Genomic DNA, 27,781 nt, shown 5'->3' with positions numbered 1-27,781 from the left:
GCAAGTTATTAAAATTTAATCTAATAAAAATTGATTTATACAGTTTAAAGATAAGTACCAGTAACTGAACTCCTATACAAAGGTGATGCTTAAGACCATGACACATAGGAGCAGAATTAGGCCAGTGAGGAGCATTTGATGGCTCTGGGTCTGGGCCTGTACTCATTGAAACCCGATGGGTATTGAAAGGCCTACAGTTGATGTGGAGAGGATGTTTCCTATAGTGGGTGAGTCTAGGACTAGATGGCTCAGCCGCAGAATAAAAGGAACGTCCCTTTAGAACAGAGATGGGGAGAAGTTTCCTTAACCAGACGTTTGTGAAACAGTGGCATTCACTGCTACAGACAGCTGTGGAGGCCAAGCCACTGGGTTTACTTAAAGCAGAGGTTGATAGGTTCTTGATTAATCATCGGTGTCAAAGATTACGGGGAGGTGGCAGGAGAGTGGTGTCGAGAGGGATATTAAATAAGCCATGATGGAATAGCTGAGAAGACAAAATAATTTAGAAACGTTACTCAGTTTTTCCTGTTGCCCTAAGTCTTTATTCTGGTTAATTCCCATTGAAATCAAAGGGGTGCCACTCCAGGTGCCTCCTGCTGCCACCTGCTATTCTATGTGTGTATGGCAAGTCCTCTCTCCCACCTTCACAGAGTCAGGGTAACACTGCTCTGAATCAGGCTCTTCGGCCCAACTAGTCCATGCTGACCACTAGTTTCTGATACTCTGACTCTGCTGGTCTGCACTTTTATCAGTTCCACAGCTTCACATGTCTCTCTCCCTGGGCAAGGGACCAGCACCTGCCACTGTCAAATAGAATTAGTAAAACAGAGCCATGCACACAAAGTGCTGGAGGAACCCAGTGGGTTAGGCAGCATCTCTGAGGAAAACAGAACTTCCCAGTGGCCAAACATTCTAATTCCAGTTCCCTTTCCCGTTCTGACACAACGGTCCATGGCCTCCTCTTGTGCCAGGATGAGGCTACCCTAGGGTGGAGGAACAACACCTCATATTCCATCCAGGTAGCCTCCAACCTGATGGCATGAATATCAATTTTGCCTTCCAGTAAAAAAAAATCTCTCCCCCTTCCCCCTTCTTCTATTTCCCACTCTGACCTCTTCCCTCTTCTCACCTGCCTATCACCTCCCCCTGGTGACCCTCCTCCTTCTCTTTCTCCCATGGTCCGCTCTCCTCTCTTGTCAGATTCCTTCTTCTCCAACTCTTGGCTCTTCCAGCCCACTTGTCTTCACCTATCAACTTCTAGCTGTCTTCCTTCCCCTGCCACCGCCTTTTTTATTCCGGGATCTTCCCCCTTCCTTTCCAGTCCTGAAACAGTCACAATGTGTGCTGGCAATATCAGAACCCACACGGAGGAAAGACCAAGTCTGTGTGGAATGACAAAGAAAGTTTATTTGTATTAATTCCAAAGGAACATCGGTGGTTCATCTGAGCGATACCCCGAGAAATAACATTCTCAAAACTAGGACCCCGCAATTAGTGCTAATCAGGCATCTACTTAAATAATACAAGTGACACAGAATCCCTGAGCCCATCAATATAAACTCGACAAGCTTAAACAGAAAGCACCAGAAGGCCATATTACAGAGAGCAAGTCGATTGAGGAAAAAACACAAGGAACTCCCACCAATTAAAGATTCTCTCTAAAAAACAATTAACCAATTCAGATACTCTGAAACCCTTGGCGTCCAATGCTCTCTGGCCTTAAGGGCTCATTACAGAAACGTCAACTGTTTATTATTTTCCATAGATGCTGCCTGGCCTGCTGAGTTCCTCCAGCAATTTGTGTGTGTTGCTCTCGATTCCCAGCATCTGCAGAATCTTTTGTGTTTATACAAAAATAGAGGAGGAATTTGTGTTACATTTTGTTGGCTTCCAACTGGCCATTTCATTCATTATGAACACCATTCAAGCCCCAGCTCCCTATCTGACAGCACCGAATGTAGTGGTTAGCGTAACACTTTACAGCACTAGCGGGTTCAATTCCCGCCCCGTCTGTAAGGAGTTTGTATATTCTGGGTTCTCTGGCTTCCTCTCACATTCCAAAGACGTACGGATTGATAACAATTAGTAAATTATGGACATGCTATGCTGGCCCTGGGTGCATGGCAACATTGTGGGTGGCCCCCAGCATGTCTCTCGGACTGTGTTGGTCATTGACGCAAATGGCGCATTTCACTGTATGTTTTGACATACATGACGAGTAAAGTTAATCTCTTTAATCTCTTTTATCAGAGAGTGGAGGGAATTGAACATACATATCTCTTTGGTAAAACCCCTCTCCAGGGAATATGTGTAAATCTGGGTCAAAAACACCACATTTACTCTGATCCAGTGCTTTCAAACTACAAACATGATTACGCAATGCTTTTAAGATATTAGAAAAAGTGGCTAGAGCTCTTTGAGGGAAATATTGATTCAATTTCTCTACTATAAAGTCCTAGATGGCTTAAATGCCTTAGAATTGAATAACTTGCCCTTTATTAGATAATTCTGTTGAACGTATAATGGTTGCCCTACCACTTTGAGTGGGATATGTAAAAACAGTGTGTGATGAGAGGCCTAGGCGAGGATGGTAAAGGACCCAAGTGTTGGAGTATCCGAGACGAGAATCGAGACACGATTTTCGGACTGAGATGAGAACAGGGTTCTTGACTGGATACTAGACGAGAACCTGCCAAGACTAGATGAGAATCCAAATGAGACAGAAATCCTAAACGGCATTGCAGACGGAACCAAAGTTGAGCTGATGATTGAACACTGACCTGAGTTCAGGCGCTCTTTAAATACCCAGTCCTTGGCACCAAAATGCAGCTGCCAATTCCCGGGCCAGAATGTTTAAAGGGACAGCGCTGGCTCTCCATACTTTGGAGAATCAGAGCGCCTAATCCCCGGAGGCTGGCGCGGTCCGGTGCGTACCGTAACGGAGTCCCAGTCACGCGGATTGGAAACAGACCCTTCAGCCTGGCTTTTCCATGTTGGCAAGTCACCCATTGAGACTGTCCTGTTTGGCTCAGTTTGGCCCACATTCCTCGAAACTTTCCCTAGCCACGCACCTGTCTTTTAAACATTGTACTGTGTCCGTCTCTACCACTTCCTCTGACAACTCCTTCCCCATACCCACCACCCTCTGTGTGAAGAACTTACCCCTAAGTTCTTTCTAAATCCTTTCCACTTTCACCATAAACCTCTGCCTTTTCGTTTTAGGACTCTCTACCCTGGGGGTAAAAGGCTGTCGCCATTTACCTTATCTGTGCCATCGTGATTTTAGAAACCTATATAAGATCACCCCCTCAGCCTCCTATGCTCTGGGGTACTGGGGGGCAGGCAACACAGTAGCGTGGTGGTTAACATGACACTTTAAAATCAAAGTGACCGAGATTCAATTCCCGCAGATGTCTGTGAGGAGTTTGTACGTTCTCCCCATGACTGTGTGGGTTTCCTCCAAGTGCTCCAAGCTCCTCCCACAGTCCAAAGACGTACCAGTTAGCAGGTTAATTGGTCACTGTGAGTTGTCCTATGATTAGGTTAGTTAAATCGAGGGTTACCGGGCAGCGTGGCTCGAAGGGCCGATTTCGCGCTGTATCTCAATAAATAAAAATAAGTTTTTAAAAAGCCCCAGTCTCTCCTAATAACTCAAATCCTCCAGTCATTGTGAAACTTTCCTGCAGCCCTCCTGTTCATGAGAACTCTGGTGAAGCCCCCAGGACTGCAGCCCCGGATTTCTGCTTGCCTGATACCATTCACCAACGGTGTGCTGGAAAGCTGAGCTGCCCTTCAACATGCGAATGCAGACGCAGCAGCATTAAAACACCGGTCACTGTGCTCGCAACCAGAGGCCTGCTTCGATGTGATACAAACGTCAACAAGCCTCGTGCATTTTTCATAACACGTAGCACCTGGTTAAGCGAGCCACGGCTTTTCTCTTTGGAGAATAGGAGGATGTGAGGTTACTTGATAGAGGTGTACAGGATGATAAGAAGCATAGATAGAGACATTTTTCCCAGGGTGGAAATGGCTAATACGAGGGGGCAAATTTTTAAGGTGACTGGGGGAAAGTATAGGGGGATGTCAGAAGTGAGTGGTGGGTATGTGGAACACACTGCCAGGGTTGGTGGTAGAGGCAGATACATTAGGGACATTTAAGAGACCCTTAGATGGAACATAGATTACAGAAAAGTGGAGGACTATGTGGAGTGAAAGAGTTAGATTGATCTTGGAGTAGGTGAAAGGGTTGGTATGATGGGTTGTATGCTCTGTGTTCTATATTGTGCTGCGCACTAATCTGCATACAGTACTAAGAATTCCATCGCATTGCCTGATTTTATTCCAATACGTACTTCACAATCTGCTGAGCACTGATTAGTTCTGCTGAGCAGCAGCAAATGGATGGGATTTAGGTAATTGACTTCAGCTTTCAGACTCTGATCATACCTTCCATCACGTAAACCATCGAGCCCACGTCTCCCTCTTTGATGATGCAGCTATCTTTGGTGTACTCCACGGGGTACATGCAATCGACAATCTCCTGGATCTGGGACATCTCCAAGTTCTTCATGAAGTCATTCTCCAGAAAGGCATCCTGAATCAGGTTCCTGGACCTGTTGCACAGAATCAACGACACATTGGGGATGGACTTGGAATCAGGTCAAGTTCAAGTTTAATTGGAGTTCAACCAAACATGAAATCCCATCAATTCAGCCAAGTGAAACAGTGTCCCTCTGGGGCCAAGGTACAAAACACAATACCTACAGTCACACACAGCACAAGGCACGTATAGCACGTATATGATATCAGTAAAATACAGTCACACAAAAAGTATAAGCCCAAGACCCTGAGTTCATGAATGCTGCAGAAGTCTGCAGTCCAACAATATTCATTCTTTTTATCCGTTTACACACAGGCACCCGACTGCTTCAGGACTCGACCCTCAGCCCACAGCTCTCACAGTAAGTGCCAGAAGTGTTCCTCGGCAATGGTTTGCCCACGTCCTGACCTTGTGTGTGATATTGTTGACATTAACTTAATTCTAAATTCACTACTTTGTGGTCAAAGTTATTGACTTTCAAATGTACAGGTAAGTAGGTTTACTGGTCAGGTGGGTATATCCCGCCGCTGCCCTTGACCATGTAGGTTCCTCCGGGCACTCGGTTTCCTCCCACAGGCCAAAGACCTGCCAGATCGTAGGTTAAGTGGTCACTGTAAATTGTCCCGTGATGAGGCTGGAGTTAAATTGAGGTTGCTGGGGGGGTGTGGCTCAAAGAGCGGGTAGGGCATACTCTGGGCTGTATCTCAATAAATAAAAATTATTAATAAATAAATAATAGTGCAGCGCCAGCTCATTTGGCTGGAAGGATCTGTTACTGTGCCGTATCTTAAAATAAGGAATTGATTTGAGTTCAAGGTGATCAAAGCGGTCAGAATGTTGCTAAACTCCGGTGAATAGAGCTGTTTCCCTGATTGATCAGGGAATGTTGCTGCTCTTGAACCTGGTGGTGTGGGACTTTGGGCTTCTGTACCTCTTGCCCGATGGCAGCTGCAAAAAGATGGCATGGCCCAGGTGGTGGCGACTGGAGATCTTTGATGATGGACGTTCCCGTCTTGAGGCAGCACCAACTGTAGATGTGATCGATGGGAGGCAGGGATGTGTCTGTGATGTTTTGGGCAGAGACCACCATTCACTGCAGCTTCTTACATTCTGATGGGGGTGATCACCAGATGGGTTGGCCAAAAGTTCTTGACCCAGGAAGTTCCTGATGTCATTGTCCTCCCAGGAAGAGTTCAGAGTAGTTGAGGGTCCTGGAAGAGTACGAGGAAGTGAACGAGTGGGTTAGTAAGGTTGGTGGTGTTGTGGATAGTGTAGAAGGTTGTCGTAGGTTACGATGGAACATTACCAGGATGCAGAGCTGGGCTGAGAAGTGGAAAATGCAGTTCAACCCAGAAAAGTGTGAAGTGATTCACTTTGGAAGGGCAAACTTGAAGGTGGAATACAGAGTTAATGGCAGGGTTCTTAACAGTGTGGAGGAACAGAGAAATCTAGAGGTCCACGTCCATAGATCCCACCAAGTTGCTGCTCAAGTTGATTGGGTTAGAAGGCATACAGTGTGTTGGCATTCATTAGTTGGGGGATTGAGCTTAAAAGCCACAAGGTAATGTTGTAGCTCTATAGAACCCTGGTTGGACCACATTTGGAACATTGTGTTCCGTTCTGGTCGCCTCATTCTAGGAAGAATCTGGAAGCTTTAGAAAGAGTGCAGAGGAGAGAGTACCAGGATGCAGCATGGATTAAAGAGCATACTTTATGAGGATAGGTTGAGTGAGCTGGGCTTTTCTCTTTGGAGAGATGGGGGGTGAGATGTGACGTGACAGAGATGTGTAAGATGAATGGAGGCATAGATCGAGTGGGCACCCAGAGACTTTCCTGGGGCAGAAATGGCTAAAGGAAGCAGCATAATTTTAAGGTGTTTGGAGGAAAGAATAGAGGGGATGTCAGAGGTAGCTTTTTTACACAGAGTAGTCGGTGTGTGGAACGTGCTGCTGGGGTTATAGTAGAGGCAGATACATTAGAAACATTTAAGAACACATGGATGATAGAAAAATGGAGGGCTATGTGGGAGGGAAGGGATAGATTCATCTTGGAGCAGATTGAAAGGTCCTAGCAACACTGTGGGCTGAAGGACCTGTACCTCACTCATTGCTACCATCAGTGAGGAGGTACAGAAGCCCGAGGACACACATTGAATGATTCCGGAACAGTATCTTTCCCTCTGCCGTCAGATTTCTGGATGGACATTGAATCCATGAACACTATCTCACTACGTTTTTTGCATTACTTATTTAATTTAACTTTTTAAGATATCTATTATATATATTAAAATGTTAAATTAAATAAGTTAAATTATATATATATATTTAGAGACATGATAGAGGTGTACAAGATAATAAGAGGAATAGATTGAGTGGATAGCCAGCGCCTCTTCCCCAGGGCACCACTGCTCAATACAAGAGGACATGGCTTTAAGGTAAGGGGTGGGAAGTTCAAGGGGGATATTAGAGGAAGGTTTTTTACTCAGAAGAAGGTTTAGAGGAAGGTTTTTTACTTCACAGTTTTTATTGTTATGTGTTGCAATGAGCTAGTGCCGCAAAACAACAAATTTCACATTTGCCAGTGATATTAAACCTGATTCTGACTCTGTGATGTTCTGTGCAGTGAAGCAGTTCAGTACCAGAGAGAAAGTATTTAAACTCAACACGATATGAGAGTTGCTGAAGATCAGACGCAGCAGAATGAAGAGATCAAAGGGAGGACTTGGCAGGTGGTGGTTAGACCGAAGGTATCATGTTGATCCTTTGAGGGAAGAAAGATTTTATTGCTTCATTGTCAAACGCTTGCAAGCATACAGAATATGATGATTCAAATTCATCTCTCATAAAAGACCCCCAAGGCAAAGTAAGACAGTGTTTGCATTCAAAGGAAGCTGTGTGCAATGTGGAATCTGCAATACAAGATCAGTTCAAGCAGCAATTAATAGCTGCAATTCACAGTAAACCTAAAATACACTGATTAGGTGCACCTGTACACCTGCTCATTTATGCAAATATCTAATCAGCCAATCATGCGGCAGCAACTCAACGCATAAACGCCATGCAGACATGGTCAAGAATGCGGGAGAAATGTGATTTAAATGACCTTGACCATGGAATGATTGTTGGGGCAAGACAGTGTGGCTTGAGTATCACAGAAACTACTGATCTTCTTGGATTTTCATGCAGAATAGTCTTTAAAGTTTACAGAGAATGGTATGAAAAAAAAACATCCAGCAACTGGTTGTTTTGTGGCTGAGAATGCTGTGTTATTGTGAGAGGTCAGAGAAGAATGGCCAGGCTGGTTCATGCTGACAGGAAGGTGACAGTAACTCAAATAACCACACGTTACCACAGTGGTGTGCAGAAGAGCATCTCTGAATGGACGACATGTCAATCCTTGAGGTGGATGGACTACAGCAGCAGGCCATGAACATTCACTCTGTGGCCACTTTTTTAGATACAGGAGGCACCTCATAAAGTTGCCACTGACTGTATGTTCATTGCTGGTGTGAAATTAGTAAAATTGTTAGACTGAATTCCTCTGAGCTCCGTTAGGTTGAACAGAAGTAGAAGGCTTTCCAGTCCTCTGTCAGTTTTGTCTCGCCTGGACGGTCTGGTGGGGAATCTGTGCTGTGTGCTTACAGACTGCAGCTCACAACACAAGCTGAGGTACCCCTGCCTCACTGCATGTGCAAATTATGAAAGGTACCCGACTTACAGAGCACGGACTATAGATTGGACCAAACATCAAAATTCACGCCTCCACAGCGGACTCTCACCTTAACCAATAAAGTATGCACTCACAAAACTGTACACCGCTGCCTAGGGAACCTCCCCCACCTTCTTACTGTGGCATCTGCCCCCTTCCTTTCCGGTCCCAATGAAGGGCCTTGGCCTGAAAGATCAGCTGTATATCCACCTTCATAGATGCTGCCTGACCTGCCGAGTTCCTGCAGCATTTTGTGTCTGTTACTCTGTATTTCCAGCATCTGCCAGAACGTCATGTGTTTAGGCCTAGAGGACTTCTTCTTTTGTAGACTGCCAGCCTGCTTGAATGGACAATACACAGACCGCTCTACATGGAGAGAACTATCAGTGGCAGCATAGTGATAGCCTTTTGAAACCAAAAAAATATATATATACGTTGGAAGTGTAAAAAATAAACAGCAAATTCTCAAAATACATAACAGATCAGGCAGCATCTGTGGAGAGAGAGAGAGAGAGAGAGAGAGAGAGAGAGAGAGAGAGACAGAGCTAAATGTGATGAAGAATATACAGGTATAATATTTATTTATTTATTGACATAAAGCACGGAGAAGGCCTGTGAGCCAAGCTGCCCAGCAATCCCCCGATTTAATCCTAGCCAGGTCACGGGACAATTTACAATGACCAATTAAACTACCAGCCACTACATCTTTGGACTGTGGGAAGAAACGGGAGCATCCGGAAGAAAGCCACACGGTCACGGGGAGAATGTACAAACTCCATACGGGAAGTGGAGAGTGTTTAGAGAGTGATTTATGTAAGTATTAGACTAGTGACAATTCAAACAAGCCAACAATGTTCTCAATCATAGATCAAGAAATTTGAAGGTAAATAGGCAAAAAACTAATATTTATCATATACTGTAGCTTATATTATTATATTAGCTAATATTATCTGAATGCCGGTGGCAGGAAAGGTCATTATCTACAGTCTACCTTCACTGCAAGACTTGTGTGCGTCCAGGACAAAGAAGTGGGAGGGAAAATCATTGCAGGCACTAACTACCCATCCTGCAAACTGCCTTTTCCAAAAGCTTCCTTCTGCAAAGTTCTACAGGGCAGCGGTCCCCAACCACCGGGCCGCAAAGCATGTGCTACTGGGCCGCGAGGAAACGATATGAGTCAGCTGCACCTTTCCTCATTCCCTGTCACACACTGTTGAACTTGAACATAGAGTTGCCAACTGTCCTGTATTTGCCGGGACATCCCATATATTGGGCTAAATTGTTTTGTCCCGTATTTCCCCCGCTAAGGTAGAGCGTTCATATGAAGCCTTTCGTGCCGAAATGGCGTAAAGCGCAGAAGCAATTACCATTAATTTATATGGGAAAAATTTTTGAGCGTTCCCAGACCCAAAAAAAACCTAACAAATCATACCAAATAACACATAAAACCGAAAATAAATAACACTAACATATAGTAAAATCAGGAATGATATGATAAATACACAGCCTATATAAAGTAGAAATAATGTATGTACTGTATAGTCAGGAAGATGAAGACAAAACCAATTTGTGGGGAAATAATCAGCACGTACGCGCATGCGCACACAGGCGCCCGCGCAAGGCTTCATGGTCATGGTAGTCTTTCTCGTGGTAAAGTGTCCCGGGATTTGACTGCTACTTTTGTCCCTGGTTTGGGAGTGAGAAAGTTGGCAACCCTAACTCTAAAAGACATGTTGAGGTGAGTTTAACCCTACTTGAACACCCCTCCCCACCCCCGGTCAGCCGGTCTGCAAGAATATTGTCAATATTAAACCGGTCCGCGGTACAAAAAAGGTTGGGGACCCCTGCTATAGGGCTATTAAAACTTATTCTTCCCCCAGGCAGTTACATCTAATCGGCCATTCTAATTGCCCTCCACCGCCCCCTCTATCTATTACTTCAGTCACTGCACTGTAAACACTTCAAACCATTTTTTGTAAATGAATGCTGGTATTTATGCTTTTTGCATATTTTATTCCATATCTGTACTTCTAACTTTATTTTTATATAATTCTTTGTTCTTTATAATTGCTGAATGTTGTTGTTTCTTGTTGCATGTCGCCCGCTGACTAACACACCATAGCAGATTTCTAATACATGTAAAAGTATATAGTGAATAAAGTTGATCCTTGCCCCTTGAAGAAATTCTTGGTAAATCCTTTAAGAAATAAATGCATCATGAGAAGAGCATCGAGCAAAAGCTAACACAAGGTGATGATATTGAATTAATGTAAGTCTAATAGAAACAATAAGATTAACAAAGGTATGTGTGAGTCTTCTGCAAGCACAGACAGAAAGGAAGTGAACAGAAAAGGAGATGGCAGAGATATTAACTAACAGAGATACAAAAGACTTCAAACGCTGGAGAAACCTTTAAGTAAATAGTGGGGGACTCTAGGTTCCTTAAAGTTGTCATAGCTGGAGGTGGTAGTGGGGATAAGCTCCTACTGCCTATTAAATGCTCCCAGTGGCGTCCATCCCAAATAGCCTCTGACAACCAAGTCCAGCTCCTGGCCTTGACATGCGGTACAAAGCCCGGCAGAATGGTTTCTACTGACAGGAGAAGGGACAAAGGCAGGCGACAGGCACCTTAAAACCACTCGCTTCAGACCAATGGGGCTCATCAGCTGTGGTTGGCAGCTCATTTGGGAGAAGGAAAACTCTGATCTCAAACCTCTGTTGCCTTGTGGCTGTACCTAGTCATGGAGAAGGCTTCAGGAGTATACCACAAGGGAAAAATACAGAGCTGGAGGCCCTAAGGTAGTTCTACGTTGAGTTCAATGCTGAGCATCATCTGCAACACTGCTCATGCCAAACTGCATCGGTCTCTGCAATGATGCAACATCCATGGACGATCCTGGCCGACAGAGGCCTCAGACTCAGGCTAGGACCAGAGGTCACAGCCTCAGAATACAAGGATGTCCCTTTAGAACAGAGATGAGGAGGAATTTCTTTAACTGAAGGTGGTGAATCTGTCACAGATGTCAGTGGAGGTGAAGTCATTGGGTTACTTAAAGTGAACGTTGATAGGTTCTTGATTAGTAAGGGCTTCAAAGGTTACGGGAAGAAGGCAGGAGAATGGGGTTACCAGGGAAAATAAATCAGCCATGATGGAATGGTGGAGCAGACTCGATGGGCTGAGTGGCCTAATTCTGCTCCCATGTCTTATGGTCTTAAACATCTCAGTGCTTCCATACAGGGGAAAGATTTTACAGGAATCCAGCATTAGGGTGACTGGAAACAATTGCAAAAAGTAAAACGTGCAGCATCTCTATGAACAGGTGAAAGAGGAATGAAAAGTGTTAGAAATACATTAGAAATCAGGCACCAGTCATAGAAGGGAAACCACAAGTAGTGTTTCAAGTCAATGACCTTTCATCAATTCTTAGGAAGTGTTTCCGTCTTCAAGATGTTGCCTGACCTGATGAGAATTTTCAGCTCTTTCTGTTTTAAATTTATCTGCCTAAACCTGCTTTATGTGTTACATATGCATTGAAACAAATCCTACAAAATCCTACAGAAAGTAGTGGATGCAGCTCAGTCCATTACAGGTAAAGCCCTCCCCAGCACTGAGCACATCTACTCAAAACACTGTCGTAGGAAAGCAGCATCCATCATCAGAGATCCTCACCACCTAGGACATGCTCTCTTCTCACTGCTGCATCAGGAAGAAGGTACAGGAGTCTCAGGACCCACACCACAAGGTTTGGGAACAGTTATTACCCTACAACCATCAGGTCCCACACCACCAGGTTCAGGAACAGTTATTACCCCTCAACCATCAGGTCCCACACCACCAGGTTCAGGAACAGTTATTACCCCTCAACCATCAGATCCCACACCACCAGGTTCAGGAACAGTTATTACCCTACAACCATCAGGTCCCACACCAACAGGTTCAGGAACAGTTATTACCCTACAACTATCAGGCTCTTGAACCAAAGGGGATAACTTCACTCAATTTCACTTGTCCCATTGTTAAAATGTTCCTACAAACTACGGACTCATTTTCAAGGACTATTCATCTCATGTTCTCAATATTTATTGCTTATTTATTTATATTGTTGTTTCTTCTTTTTGCATTTGCACAGTCTATTGTCTTCTGCAGTCTGATTGAATGCCCTGGTTGGATAGTCTTTCATTAATTCTGTTATAGCTACTATTCTATAGATTTATTGAATGTGTCCCAAGAAAATGAATGTCAGGGTTGTATATAGTGACATATATGTACTTTGACAATAAAGTTTACTTTGAACTTTGGAATGTACAGTGAAACGTGCTGTTTGCGTCAATGATGAATACAGTCCGAGGATGTGCTGAGGGCAGCATCATGTGCCAACATGCCCATGACTCACTAACCCTAACCCTCATGTCTTTGGAATGTGGGTGGGAACTGGCAGAAACCCACGTGGTCATGGGGGAAAGAGACAAACTCCTTACAGACAGCGGCTGAAATTGAACACCGATAGCGCTGTAAAGTGTTTCGCTAGCCAGGGTGCCGCTGTACCGTGACGTACTCTTTGGTTGAAACCTGTTTCAGAGTCATTGAGTCATACAGCGTGGAATCAGGCTCTTCCACCAACATTGTCCATGCTGACCACAGAGCTTAAAAAGCCAGTCCCATGACTTTACTCACAAGCTCTGCATATTTGTGCAATAATCTTGTTAAAGCCGACAGTTATTGATTTATTTAGAAATACAGCGTGGAATAAGTTCTTCCCGTCCTTCAAGCTGCATCGCCCAGCAACCCCTGACAACCCCAATTTAACCCTAACTTAATCACAGATGACCAGTTAACCTACCCGGTATGTTTTTGGACTGTGGGAGGAAACTGGAGGACCTGGAGAAAACCATGCGTCCACAGGGAGGTGGTACAGAGACTCCGTGCAGAGGATGCCGGGATTGTACCCTGAACTCCAACGCCCCGAGCTGCAATAGTGTCGAACTAACCGTAATAGTCCTGTGGCGCCCACCCAGTTAACCACCCTGCATCATTGCCTTACTCTCTCTTGTTAACTTTCTAAATGCCCTCTCTGCAATCGGTTTTAATATCTAAATAATTAGGCCTTTTACACTTTAGTAAAAAATTCTCCCCTTAAATGAAAAGAACATACCAGTGTTTAACAGAATATAATCTGGGGCATTCAGTCTTTTCTGGGATGGATGGGAGGGCTCTCCAGTAAGTAGACAAAACTGCCCAATGCTTTGCCGGCACCAACCTACCCACCACCAAGAACTTACATACAGAAAAGTATCGGAAACAGCCCAGAAACACCATGAAGGATCTCATCCACCCTGCTCTTGGACTGTTTGTCCCACTCCCATCAGGGAAGAGGCTACGTAGCATCTACACCAAACACCACTGACTCCAGAACAATTACTTTCCCCAAGCAGTAAGGCTGATCAACACCTCCACCCACTAACCCACCCCACCACACCCCCAACCACCACTACTTTATCATTTCCTGTCAGGCACCTTATGTACAGACACTCCAGTGCCTAGTGTCACTTTATGGACGTACAATCAATGTTTATAAGCTATTCTTATGTATTTACACTTATTGTGTATTTTTTTAGTATTATGTCCTTTATTTTATTGAGTTTTTTGTGCTGTCTTTGATCTGGAGTAACAGGCTACGAAGCTCCTGGTTCATCCACGGCTTTTGGTTTGGGAACGTACAGTAAGTTTTGGTGGACAGACACTCATCCACACACAGGTTTGAATGAAGTCAGTGACAACTGCAGCATACTCATCCAGGCTCGAAGATAAACTCCCTGAATACAATCCAGTCCACCGGTTCAAAGCAGTCCTGTAAGCACTCCTGTGCCTCCTGGTCCATATATTCTTGGTCCTCACCACTGGTGCTGCAGTCTTTAGTCTCTCCTATACTAAGGGAGTAGAAGTACAGCCAGGTGATCAGACTTTCTAATGTGTGGGAGTGGGATGGCACGGTAGGCACTCTTGAACTCTGATCCACTTTAACTCACTCAATGCACTTCATAAATGTGACAACCTTCACAAAGTAGCCTGTGTTCAATTCTCTGGAACTGCATTGGCAGCTCAGCAGTAGAAACGGTGAGCAGTTTCAAACTCCCAGGAGTGTGCATCTCGCACAGTCTCCAGTGGTCCCAGAACATATTCTCCACGTTCCCAAACCAAAAGCCGTGGATGAACCAGGAGCTTCGTAGCCTGTTACTCCAGCTCAGCAGCGCCTCTACATTCTGATGAGGCTGAAGAGAGCTGGACTATGCATATCAATATTCACATCTACAGATGTGCATGGCAGTGGTGTCACTGTGTGGTATGGAGACTAAACTGTGGCAGACAGGAAGGTTCTACAATGGGTAGTCGAAACAGCCAAATGCGTCACCAGCACTAGTCTATAGGCTAAAAACAACATATATACAGAATATTGTCTGAAAAAGGCCAGTAACATTATGAATATATAGACAATAGACAATAGGTGCAGGAGTAGGCCATTCGGCCCTTCGAGCCAGCACCGCCACTCACTGTGATCATGGCTGATCATCCACAATCAGTATCCAGTTCCTGCTTTCTCCCTATAACCTTCTATTCCGCTATCTTTAAGAGCTCTATCGATCTCTTTCTTGAAAGCATCCAGAGACTTGGCCTCCACAGCCTTCTGGGGCAGAGCATTCCATATATCCACCACTTTCTGGGTGAAAAAGTTTTTCCTCAACTGCGTTCTAAATGGCCTACCCCTTATTCTTAAACTGTGGCCTCCGGTTCTGGACTCACCCATCAGCTGGAACATGCTTTCTGCCTCCAGCGTGTCCAATCCCTTAATAATCTTATATGTTTCAGTAAGATCCCCTCTCAGCCTTCTAAATTCCAGAGTATCCAAGCCCAGTCGCTCCAATCTTTTGACATATGACAGTCACGCCATCCCAGGAATTAACCTTGTGAACCTACGCTGCACTTCCTCAATAGCAAGAATGTCCTTCCTCAAATTTGGAGACCAAACCTGCACATAATACTCCAGGTGTGGTCTCACCAGGGCCCTGTACAGCTGCAGAAGGACTTCACTCTCCCTGATCATGAACTGTTTGTCCCACTTCCATCAGGGAAGAGGTTACATAGCATCCACACCAGAACCACCAGACCCAAAAACAGTTCATTTCCCCAAGCAGTGAAGCTGACGAACTCCTCTACCCGCTAACCCGCCTCTCCACACCCCCACTGCATCCACATCACCTAGCCTCACTTTAGGTACATACAATCAGTTGTAACAGTTACTTGTACACTGTGTTTTATAGGATCACTTTTTGATTATATTGATTGTGCTTATTTTATTGCTTCTTTATGCTAATTGTGTTTTTATGCTGCAGGAGTTCCAGAGTAACAATCATTTTGTTCTCCTTTACACTGGAGTACCGAAGAATGACAAAAAAAAAACAACCTTGAATCTTGAATTACTTTCTTTCTGGAAAATTATATTCTCCTAAATACTGTCGGCATGGTCCCACTACATAATCCAAACCTCAGTCTCAACATTCCCATTCAAAGCATTTCCCTATGAAGGTCGACTCTATTAAGCCTCATGAATTCTTTATTTTAGTCAAGTGATCCTTACTTTTCAGCTTTCCTGGAACATAAAAGTTGCATCTTTACCAAGCACTGGGTCGGCCGCACTTGGAGTATAGCGTGCATCCATGGCTGCCACAGTAAAGGGAGGATGTGACTGCGCTGGAGAGAGTGCAGATGAGATTCACCAGGATGTTGCTTGGAATGAAGGACTTTAAATTTGAGGAGAGTTTCGAGAGGCTGGGCTTGTTTTCCCTGGAGCAAAGGAGGTTGAGCAATAACCAGATGGAGATATATAAGATTCATTTGCAATGGCAACTAAAAATAAGGTAGGGATAAGCAGATTAGCCATTGCTGGAGTGGCCATTGTGTGAGTGGACCAGTGTTAGAGTGGGGAGGCTTTGGCTCAACAGATTTGGGTGAGGTAAGTATCTGGTAAGCTTCTTCTTCTTCATTCTTCATTCTTCATCTGTTAATACACAGTTAGATCATTCAGGATGGCTCCAGGGCCTGTGTTGTGTTCTTCGTGTGGGATGTGGGAATTCTAGGAGTCCTCCAGTCTTCTGGATAACCACACCTGCACCAGGTGCACTGAGCTGCAGCTCCTCAGAGAACGTGTTAAGGAATTGAAGCTGCAGCTTGACAACCTTCAGCTCATACATGAGGATGAGGAAGTGATGGATAGGAGCTACAGGGAGGTAGTCACCACTAAGTTGTAGGAGGCAAGTACCTTGGTGACTGTCAGGAGGGGGAGAGGAAATCAGCAGAATGTGCAAAGTACCCCTGAGGCTGTTCTCCTCAATAATAAGTGTACCACTTTGCATACTGCTGGAGGGAGAATGACCCACTGGGGGAGCCACAGTGACTGCCTTCCTGGCACTGAGTGTGGTGCCGTGGCTCAGAAGGGAAGCAGGGAGAAGTTGGACTGCGGTAGTGAGTGGGCGTTCCATAGCTATGAGGTTCTGTGGATGTGATAGAGACAGCCAGATGGCATGTTGCCTCCCAGGTGCCAAGTCCATGGCATTCTAAAGGGGGATGGTGAGCAGCCAGAAGCCTTGGTCCATATTGGCACCGATGATGCAGGTAGGAAAAGGGAGGAGGTCCTAAGAGAGAAGATAGGGAGTTAGGTAGAAAGCTGAAAACATAACCTTCAGAGTAGTAATCTCTGCATTGCTGCCTGTGCCACGTGCCAGTGAGGATAGGAATAGGATGATTTAGTAGATGAATGTGTCGCTGATGAACTAGTGCAGGAGGAAGGGTCTCAGCTTTCTAGATCACTGGGATCTCTTATGAGGAAGGTATGACCTGTGAAAAAGGGACGGGTTACACCTGAACCCAAGGAGGACCAATATCCTTGTGGGCAGGTTTGCTAGAACTGGTGGGGAGGGTTTAAACTAATTTGGCAGGTGGATGGGAACCAGAATGGTAGGGCTGATGGTAGGGATGCTGGTATACAACTTGATTCAGAGTGTAGTGAGACCGTCAGGAAGGACAGGCAGATGAAAGGGCAAGCTTGCAGTCAGTGGAATGAGTTGCAGTGTGACAGGGGTACTTAATTGAAAAGGGTGTTGAATACAGGACTGATGTGTTATATTTGAATGCACACAGAATACGGAATAAGGTAGATGATCTTGCAGTGCAGTTAGAGATTGGCAGGTATGACGTTATAGGCATCAATGAGTCATGTCTGAAAGATGATTGTGGTTGGGAGCTTAACATCCAAGGAAACACATTGTATCAAAAGGACAGGCAGGTAGGGAGAGGGGGTGGGGTGGCTCTGTTTGTAAAAAATGAATCAAATCCTCAGAAAGAGGTGACACAGGATCGGAAGATGTACAATCCTTGTGGGTAGAGTTAAGAAACTGCAATGGAAAAAAGACTCTGATAGTAATTATATACAGATTTCTGAACAGTAGCCAGGATGTGGGTTACAAATTACAACGGGAGATGGTAAAGGCATGTCAAAAGGGCAATGTTACGATAGTCATGAGGGAATTCAATATATAGGTAGATTGGGAAAATCAAGTTGGTGCCGGATCCCAAGAGAGATCATTTGTAGAGTGCCAGTGAGATGGCTTTTCAGGGCAGTCTGTGGTCGAGCCCACTAGGGAATTAGCCATTCTGGATTAGGTGTTGTGTAATGAAATGGATTTGATTAGGGAGTTTAAGATGAAGGAATCTTTAGGAGGCAGTGATCATAATATGATAGAATTCACCCTGGAATTTGAGAGGGAGAAGCTAAAGTCCAAAGTATCTTTATTACAGTGGAGTAAAGGGAATTACAGAGGCACGAGACAACAGTGGTTTAGCAAAGCAGCAACAGCTGCATTTGCTGGGAACAATTTGGAGGGTGTAGGATAGACACATCCTAAAGAAGGAGAGGGATTCTAAAGGCAGGATGACACAACTGTGGCTGACAAGTTAAGTCAAAGCTAACATTAAAGCAAAGGAGAAGGCATATAATGGAGCAAAAATTAGTGGGAAGTTAGGGATTGACAGGCTTTTAAAAACCAACAGAAGGCAACTAAAAAGCCATAAGGAGGGAAAAATGAAATGAATGTAACCTAGCCAATAATATCAAAGAGGATGCCAAAATATTTTCTCAGGTATATAAAGAGTAGATAACAGACCACTGGAAAATGACACTGGAGAGGTAGTAATGGAGGACAAGCAAATGGCAGACAAACTGAATAAGTATTTTGCACCAGTCCTCGCTATTGATGACACTAGCAGTACGCCAGAAATTCAAGAGCGCCAGGGGTCAGAAATGAGTGCAATTGCTATTACTAAGGAGAAGGTGCTTGGGAAACTAATGGGTCTGAAGGTTGATAAATCACTTGGACCAGATGGACTGCACTCCAGGGTTCTGAAAGAGGTAGTGGAAGAGATTGTAGGGCCATTAATAATGATCTTTCAAGAATCACTAGATTCTGGCATTGTTCCAGAGGACTGAAAAATTGCAAATGTCACTCCATCCTTCAAGAAGGGAGGGAAGCAGAAGAAAGGAAATTATAGGCCAGTTAGCCTGACCTCAGTGGTTGGGAAGATGTTGTAGCTGATTGTTAAGGGTGAAGTCTCAGGGTACTTGGAGGCACATGATAAAATAGGCCAGAGTCAGCATAGTTTCCTTAAGGAATAATCTTGCCTGATAAATCTGTTGGAACTCTTTGAAGAAATAACAGGTGAAATAGACAAAGGAGAATTCGTTGATGTTGTGTACTTGCATTTTCAGAAGGCATTTGAGAAGGTGCCACACATGAGGCTGCTTAGCAAGCTACAAGCCCATGGTATTACAGGAAAGATTCTAGCATGGATTATCATCGGCTGATTGGCAGGAGGCAAAGAGGGGGAAGACTTAAACAGATTAGGAGAATGGGCAAAGAATTGGTAGGCAGAATACAGTGTTGGGAAGTGTACGGTCATGCACTTTGGTAGAAGAAGTAAAAGGTGGACCATTTTTCTAAATGGGGAAAAGATTTTAAATCTGAGGGTGCAAAGGGACCTGGGAGACCTTGTGCAGTATTCCCTGAAGGTTAACTTGCAAGTTGAATCTGTGGTGAGGAAGACAAACGCATTGTTAGCATCCATTTCAAGAGGATTAGAATATAAAAGCAAGGATGTAATGCTGAGGCTTTATAAGGCAGTAGTGAGGCCTCACTTGGAGTATTGTGAACAGCTTTGGGCCCCTTATCTAAGAAAGGATGTGCCGATATTGGAGGTGGTTCAGTGGAGGTTCACAAAAATGATTCCAAGAATGAAAAATTTATCATGTGAGGAGCATTTGATGGCTCTGGGCCTGTACTCACTGGAATTCACAAGAATGAGGGGGGATCCCATTGAAACCTGTCGAGTATTGAAAGGCAATGCACACAAAATGCTGGAGGAACTCATCAGACCAGGCAGCATCTATGTAAGAAAAAAGCACAGTCGATTCTTTTCCATGGATGCTGCCTGACCTGCTGAGCTCCCCCAGCATTTTGTGTGCATTGCTTGGATTTCCAGCATCTTCAGATTTTCTCTTGTTTGTGATTGAATATGGAAAGGCCTCACTATAGTATATATGGAGAGGATGTTTCTTACAGTGGGGGAGCCTAGGACCAGGGGGCACAAACTCAGAATAGAGGGACGTCAATGTGGGATTTGTTGCCACAGGCCAGGTCATTGGGTGTATTTAAGGCAGAGGTCAATTGATAAATCAGGGCATGAAAGGTTTCAGGGAGAATGGGGTTGAGAGGGAAATGGATCAGTCTTGATCAAATGGCAGAGCAGATTCAATAGGATGGTTGACCTAATTCTCCTCCTATGTCTTATGGTCCTAGTGCTAGAACTAGGGGACATTGCCTCAAGATTCGGGGAGTAGATTTAGCATGGAGATGAGGAGGAACTGCTTTTCCCAGAGAGTGGTGAATCTGTGGAATTCTCTGCCCAATGAAGCAGTGGAGGCTACCTCACTCAATATATTTAAGACAAGGTTGGATAGATTTTTGCACAGTAGGAGAATTAAGGGTTCTGGTGAAAAGGCAGGTAGGTGGAGATGAGTCCATGGCCAGATCAGCCATGATCTTATTGAATGGCGGAGCAGGTGGCCTACTCCTGCTCCTATTTCTTATGTTCTTATGTCCTAAGATTATGTGAGGCACTTAGTCAGAAGCTTTCCTGAAAGTAGGTGTATTGTAAAAATGGTAGCATAGATTTAAAGTGAAGAGTAAGAGTTCTAAAGAGGACCCTGAGGACTAACACAGACAAAATACTGGAGAACTTACAGTTCTGGTCACCGAATTATAGGCAAGATGTCAACAAGATAGAGAGAGCACAGAGAAGATTTACTAGAATGTTACCCGGGTTTCATCACCTAGGTTACAGAGAAAGATTGAACAAGTTGGGTCTTTATTCTTTGGAGCGTAGAAGGTTGAGGGGGGACTTGATAGAGGTATTTAAAGTTATGAGGGGGAGAGATAGAGTTGACGTGGATAGGCTTTTTCCATTGAGAGTGGGAGAGATTCAAACAAGAGGACATGATTTGAGAGTTAAAGGGCAAAAGTTTAGGGGTAACATGAGGGGGAACTTCTTTACTCAGAGAGTGGTAGCTGTGTGGAACGAGCTTCCAGCAGAAGTGGTTGAGGCAGGTTTGATGTTGTCGTTTGAAGTTAAATTGGATAGATATATGGACAGGAAAGGAATGGAGGGTTATGGGCTGAGTGCAGGTCGGTGGGACTAGGTGAGAGTAAAAGTTCGGCACATACTAGAAGGGCTGAGATGGCCTGTTTCCGTGCTGTAATTGTTATATGGTTATATGGAATTCAACAGGTCTGGCAGCATCAATGGACAGGAATAAAGTGCTGATACTTTGGGCCGAGACCCTTCATCAGCACTCAGTCCATGACTATCTTACAAATTGTGGTTCTCACCTGGAACTTCCTCTCAGAGGTGGTGGAATCACTCACAATCACTACTTTGAAGACGTGCTCAGATAAGCAAGGACTGGAAAGGAAGGGGCAGGAAGTCCAACAATAAGAAGGACAAGGAGTACAAACTGTCAGGTGATAGGTCAAACCAGGTGAGGCAGAAGGGGGGAATGAGGTGAGAAGCTGGGAGGTGATAGGTGGAAGGGGTAAAGGGCTGAAGAAGAAGGAATCTGACTGGAGAGGAGAGTGGACCATGGAGAAATGGAAGGACGAAGGGAACCAGAGAGAGGTGGTATGCTAGTGAGGAGAGGAGGGCTGGAGAAGAGGGGAGCTAGAATGGGGACTTGAAAAAGAGAGAAGGGGGAGGAAGGAGTAATTACCGAGCATTGGAGAAATCCGTGCTCTGTGATTAGTTTCATTTTTCCTCGGAGTAATTTCAGTATTACTATTTTTTTCTTTCTATGTGCTTCATTTAATCCACAATGTTATCTCCTGATTGGATACAGGTGCAGTGTCTCTATTTTTCTTCCCCTTGTAAATGTCTTATTATTTGTTGTGGTTTATGAACTCCAATTTTATGATAGGCAATGGTCATAAATTTAATTCTAACATTCACAGGACTGCCTCTGGCAAATGCATGCACAGAGTGGATAATACTCCACGGATAATCAAAACTGACAGCTTCAGGGCTATTGAGGAATTGTCACATAGTCTGCAGGAGACATTGATATCACCGAAGTGCACAGAAAACAAGCAAGGTCAAAGACATCTGTCTTCCTGTTCACTTTGGATAAAAAGCAACTCATGGCGGGAAAGGTATTTGGTCACTGATAACGAAGATTGGAACAGCACAGCGTCAGGCTCAATGGAAAATGTTGGAAATCAGAGTCTGTTGTGAGAGAAAACAGAGAGGCAGATACACAGAGAGAGACAGAGACAGAGATACAGAGAGACAGAGAGAGAGAGACAGACAGAGATGGAAAGACAGAGAGACAGCAACAGGGACAGAGAGACAGAGAGAGAGGGACAGATAGAGAGAGAGGCAGATAGAGAAAGAGACAGAGAGAGAGAGAGAGAGAGAGACGTAGAGAGACTGAAAGAATGAGAGCCACAGACAGAAACAGAGACAGAGAGATAAAAGGGAGAGAGCAAGAGAGAGATAAACAGAGAGAGAGAGAGAAAGAGAGAGGCAGAGAGAGATGGGGGTGGAGAGAGAGGGAGGGAGGGAGGGAGGGAGAGAGAGAGTTAATCTCTGGGTCAAGGACCTTTCATCAGGATTGGACTCTTCAGGAATTCTTTGCTTTTATTTCTGATCTCCTATCCAAACACATCACAGCTTGATGTGAACTGTTCTGCCCGAGACCACAAGAAACTGTGGAGGGTTGTGGACCCAGCTCAGCACATCCCAGAAACCAGCCTCCCCTCCGTGGACTCCGTCTAACGCAGGCAGCATCATCAAAGACCCCCCCCCCCCACCTCGGTCATTCTCTCTTCTCCCCTCTCTCATTGGGCAGAAGATACAAAAGCCTGAAATCACATGCCCCCAGCTCAAGGATGGCTTCTCTCCAACTGTGTAAAGACATTTGAATAGTCCACAAGTAGCATGAGCTGCACTCTTGACCTCACAAACTACTCATTATAGCCTTGTACCTCATTGTCTATGTGCACTGCACTTTCTCTGTAATTGTAACACTTTATTCTGCATTCTGTTATTGTTTTCCCAGTACTTCCTCAATGCACTGTTGTGATTAATATCTGTACAGATGGCATGCAAAACAAAGTTTGTCATTATACCTCAGTTCATAACAATAGTAAACCAATTTACCAATTTCCTTTGCTTTTCACTAATGCTGCTCTCTCTGGCCATGATGAAGTGTATTACTCTGTAAACCAGCTGAGTGGATAGTCGATGGCTCTGGGCCTGTACTCGCTGCAGTTTAGAAGAATGAAGGGGGTAGCTCATTGAAACCTATTGAAAGGCCTAGATAGAGTGGACATGGAGAGGATGTTTCCTATGGGGGGGGGTTGGTGGGTCTAGGAATAGAGGGCACAACCTCAGAATAAAGAGATATCCATTTCGAGAGCAGATGAGGAGGAATTTGGTGAATATGTGGAATTCATTGCCACAGACAGTTGTGGAGGCCAAGTCATTGGGTATATTTAAAGCGGAGGTTGACAGGTTCTTGATTAGTCAGGGTGTCAACGGTTACGGGGAGAAGGCAGGAGAATGGGGTTGAGAGGGATATTAAATCAGCACAGTGGACTAATTCTGCTTTTATGTCTTATGGGTATACCAGGAATGCAAACTTCCTTACTTCACACTAGAACACTCATTTTGCTCCTAAGGAAAAAATGTGTTTCAGGACAGAGAGTGGTTGAAACTTTAGAACAGGACCTCTTTGGGAATGGTCAGAATCAGATTTATTGTCACTGACTTACATGACACGAAGTGTCTTGTTTTTTTAGAGATACAGCAGGATTACAGCCCAATTACAACCAATTAACTCACTATCTCATACGTCTTTGGACTGTGGGAGGAAACTGGAACAGCTGGAGGAAACCACACAGTCACGGGGAGACGCAAACACAAGGAAGTCTGCAGATGCTGGAATTTCAAGCAACACACATCAAAGTTGCCGGTGAACGCAGCAGGCCAGGCAGCATCTCTAGGAAGAGGTACAGTCGACGTTTCGGGCCGAGACCCTTCATCAGGATTAACTGAAGGAAGAGCTTCAATAATAATAAATAAATAAGGGATAGGTATGGGGGGGGGGGCATTAGCGGAAGTTTGAGAAGTCAATGTTCATGCCATCAGGTTGGAGGCTACCCAGACGGAATACTGTATAAGGTGTTGTTCCTCCAACCTGAGTGTGGCTTCATCCTTACAGTAGAGGAGGCCGTGGATAGGCATATCAGAATGGGAATGGGATGTGGAATTAAAATGTGTGGTCATGGGGAGAATTTACAAACTCCTTGAAGACATCGGTGGAATTGGACCCAGGTCGCTGGCTCTGTGATAACTTTACGCTAAGGCAGTGCAGCAGTGGAACGGAGCAAAGCACAGAAGTTTCTATATAGATTACAAATTAAAGAAACAATTCACAAAAGGGAATAACGAAGTAGTGTTCATAGGTTTATGGACTGATCAGAAACCTGATGGCAGAAGGAAAGAAAGATGTTCCAGAGTTGTTTCACGTTCGTCTTCAGCCTCCTGTGCTTCTTCACCCTGGTAGTAACGAGAAGAGGGCATAGCCAGGGACGAGAGCACCTTTAAAGACGGAGGCATCACATTTTGAAGATGTCCTCGATGGTGAGGAGGTTTGTGTCTGTGATGGAGCCAGCTGTGTCTACAACCCTCTACAACTTTTTCCACTCTGGTGATTGCTGCCTCCGTAGCCGAGGGCAGGACGCTCTCCACAGAACATCTGCAGAATGACAAGGTTACCAGGGGCCTGAGCCCCACCCGGTACCCACTCACCCCAGCGCACATGTGTGAGGTTTAAAAGAAAGGTTGGCTTTATTTGTCACCTACATTGAAGCATTAAGGCACATAGAGTAATGTGTCATTTGTGTCAATGGACAACATTGACCGAGGATGTGCTGGGGCAGACGCATGTGTCGCTAAGCTTCCAGTGCCAACGTACATGCCCACCACTTAGTATCCTCTACTGGCCCATACGTCTTTGGAATGTGGGAGCCCCTGGAGGAAATCCACACAATCACGGGGAGAACGTACAAACTCTTTACGGACATTGGCAGGATTTGAACCCACCTCTGGTACTAAAGTAGCATTACACTAACCACTACGCTACTACACCACCCTGTGGGATGGAGGTGAGCTGGGGAAGGATGTTCTCCATTCAGCCTCCGTCTTTCCATCACCATGATTGTTCTTGGCAAGTTTTTCTACAGAAGTGCTTTGCAATCGCTGCCTTCTGGGCAGTGTCTTTACAAGACAGGTGACCCCAGCCATTATCAATACTCTTCAGAGATTGTCTGCCTGGTGTCAGTGGTCACATAACCAGGACTTGTGATATGTACCGGCTGCTCGTACGACCATCCACCACCTGCTCCCATGGCTTCACCTGACCCTGATAGGTGGGGTAGGGGGTGATGCTACACCTTGCCCAAGGGTGACCTACAGGCGTACCTCCACCTCACGACCCTTCTGCCTTATCTACCCCTTTCATAATTTCATGTGGTTCGATCAGATCTCCTCTCATTCTGAATTCCAGTGAGTGAAGTCCCAGGCCAATTAATCTCTGGTCACGGACTCTTGGGGAGAAGGAAACAACTGACCAGGGGTCCCTGCAGCAAATACAGAGCATGAACTGACACCAGGGTCAGTCCTGTTACAGATAATATTTCCATGGATGGTTGAATGGTTAATTCTGAGCTGATGTAACTGAACACTGAGATAATCATCCTCCAAGTGAGATTCAGCCAGCATATCAGTGCCGTCACGTCTGACACATCATCTAAAAACCTAGCACAAGCATCACAAATATAAAAAGGAAAAAAAAATGTACTTAGTGTTGCAAATACCCTTCCAGTTCAGAAAACAGGAATACCATAAAGAAAAACATCCTTCTGATATACCTTCATTGGAAAGAGATTTTTAAAAACAAATTTTTACTGATTTTTTTTTCAAAGTGTTAACATTTATATCAAAATTGATAAGTATCTGTATTCTAAGCATTTGCTTCTACACATCCACTAAATTTCCCCTGACATTCAAAGTCGAGAGAGACAGGAGTTTAGTGCAGGGTGGCATGCTGGTGGGTGTCGGCTGGAGATCTGTCTCTACCAAAGGAGGTGTCAGGCGCTCCTACCCTCTGCCAGCCTGCAGGTCACCCTTGGGCGAGGTGTAGCACCCGCTTAGCCCCTAATCAGTTGCAGGTGGTGGGTGGTCGTAGGAGCAGCTGGTGCATATCACATGCCCAGGTTATGCAAGTACTGACGCCAGGCAGACAATCTCTGAAGAGTATTGATAATGGCTGGGCTCACCTGTCTTGTAAATACACTGCCCAGAAGAAGGCAATGGCAAACCACTTCTGTACAAAAATATGCCAAGAACAATCATGGTCATGGTCATGAGATCAGCCATGTCATATGGCGTGGCACATAATGATGATGGTGAAGGTATGATAGTGGTTAGTGTAACATTGTGACAACACTAGTGAGCCGGGTTCAAACCCGCTCTTGTCTGTAAAGGTCACAGGTCTCTGGGTGCTCTGGTTTCCTCTGACTTTACAAGGATATACGGCTTCAGGTTTGGTGAGTGTGGGCATGCTCTGTTGTTGCTAGAAGCTTGGTAACACTTGTGGGCTGTCCCCAGAACACCCTCGGACTGTGTAGGTTGTTAACAGAGACGAGGCCTTTCACTGTACAGTACTGTGCAAAGCCTTAGGCACACTTATATATCTAGGGTGCCTAAGACTTCTGCACAGTACTGTGGTAAATACATAAGCATTGCACGGTACTGCTGCCACAAATAAAAACAAATTTCATGACATATGTGAGTGATGATAAACCTGATTCTGATACGGGTCTCTATTGTGGACTGAGAGCGGGATGGGGGCAGGGAGAGGGGAGTCATGGTTGGGAAAGGGGAAGGAAGAGGGGAGGCAGTGGGAAGCACCAGAGAGACCACAAGACCATAAGAAATAGGAGCAGAATTTGACTGCTACCGAGTCTGCTCTGCCACTCCATCATGGCTGATCTCTGATCTCACTCAACCCCATACAGCTGCCTTCTCACCATATCCTTCAATGCCCTGACCGATCAGGAAACCATCAACTTCTGCTTTAAATATGCCCACAGAATCGGCCTTCAGCGCAGTGTGTGGCAGAGCATTCCACAGATTCACCACTATCTGGCTAAAAAAGTTTCTCCTTACCTCTGTTCTAAAGGGTTGCCCCTCAATTCTGAGGCTGTGCCCTCTAATTCTGGATACTCTCACCATAGAAAACACCCTCTCCACATCCACCTTATCTAGTTCTTTCAACATTCTGTAATGATCAATAAACCAATTGTTTGGAATCAAATGACCTTGCCTGGTGTCTCAGGGCCGGGTGTGTCTGTGCCCGCGCCATTCTGCCCCCCCGTCACCCCTGGCCCGGGCACTTCTTCCCTGCCACCTGTCCACGCCCCTCCTGCTGTGCTCCACCCTTGGCATTACCAACATTTTTTGCATCTTTTGCTCCCGCCAGATTTAGAAACTTGTTCAGTGCCCCTCGTTGACAAATACAGGACTGTGCCTAAGCCCTAGGCACCCTATATGTGCCTAAGGCCTTTGCACAGTGCTGTACATTTTAATGTATATATGACGCATAAAGCTAATCTAATCCAAACACAACAGGATGTAATCTGATTGTTTGCATGGCCGCCCACAATAGGGCTCCAATGCACATGATGCAAAGGGGAAGCTGAGAATAGTGGGACTGAGCCAGTTCCATCATGCGTACAGCTCTCTCCACT

General features: G+C 45.0%; 1 protein-coding gene across 1 annotated transcript in view; it reads right to left on the bottom strand.

Annotated features, from left to right (window-relative positions):
- Window positions 1-27,781, bottom strand: part of LOC140202355 (cGMP-dependent protein kinase 1-like) — an 81,016-nt gene that overhangs the window by 42,072 nt on the left and 11,163 nt on the right. Inside the window, exon 2 of the mRNA XM_072267266.1 lies at window positions 4,450-4,616. Coding sequence (XP_072123367.1) covers window positions 4,450-4,616 — 167 coding nt within the window. The remainder of the gene's footprint in view (window positions 1-4,449; window positions 4,617-27,781) is intronic.

Source organism: Mobula birostris, chromosome 8 (assembly GCF_030028105.1).
Source record: "Mobula birostris isolate sMobBir1 chromosome 8, sMobBir1.hap1, whole genome shotgun sequence".
Taxonomy (NCBI): Eukaryota; Metazoa; Chordata; class Chondrichthyes; order Myliobatiformes; family Myliobatidae; genus Mobula; species Mobula birostris.
This window is presented reverse-complemented; position numbering and strand designations above follow the sequence as displayed.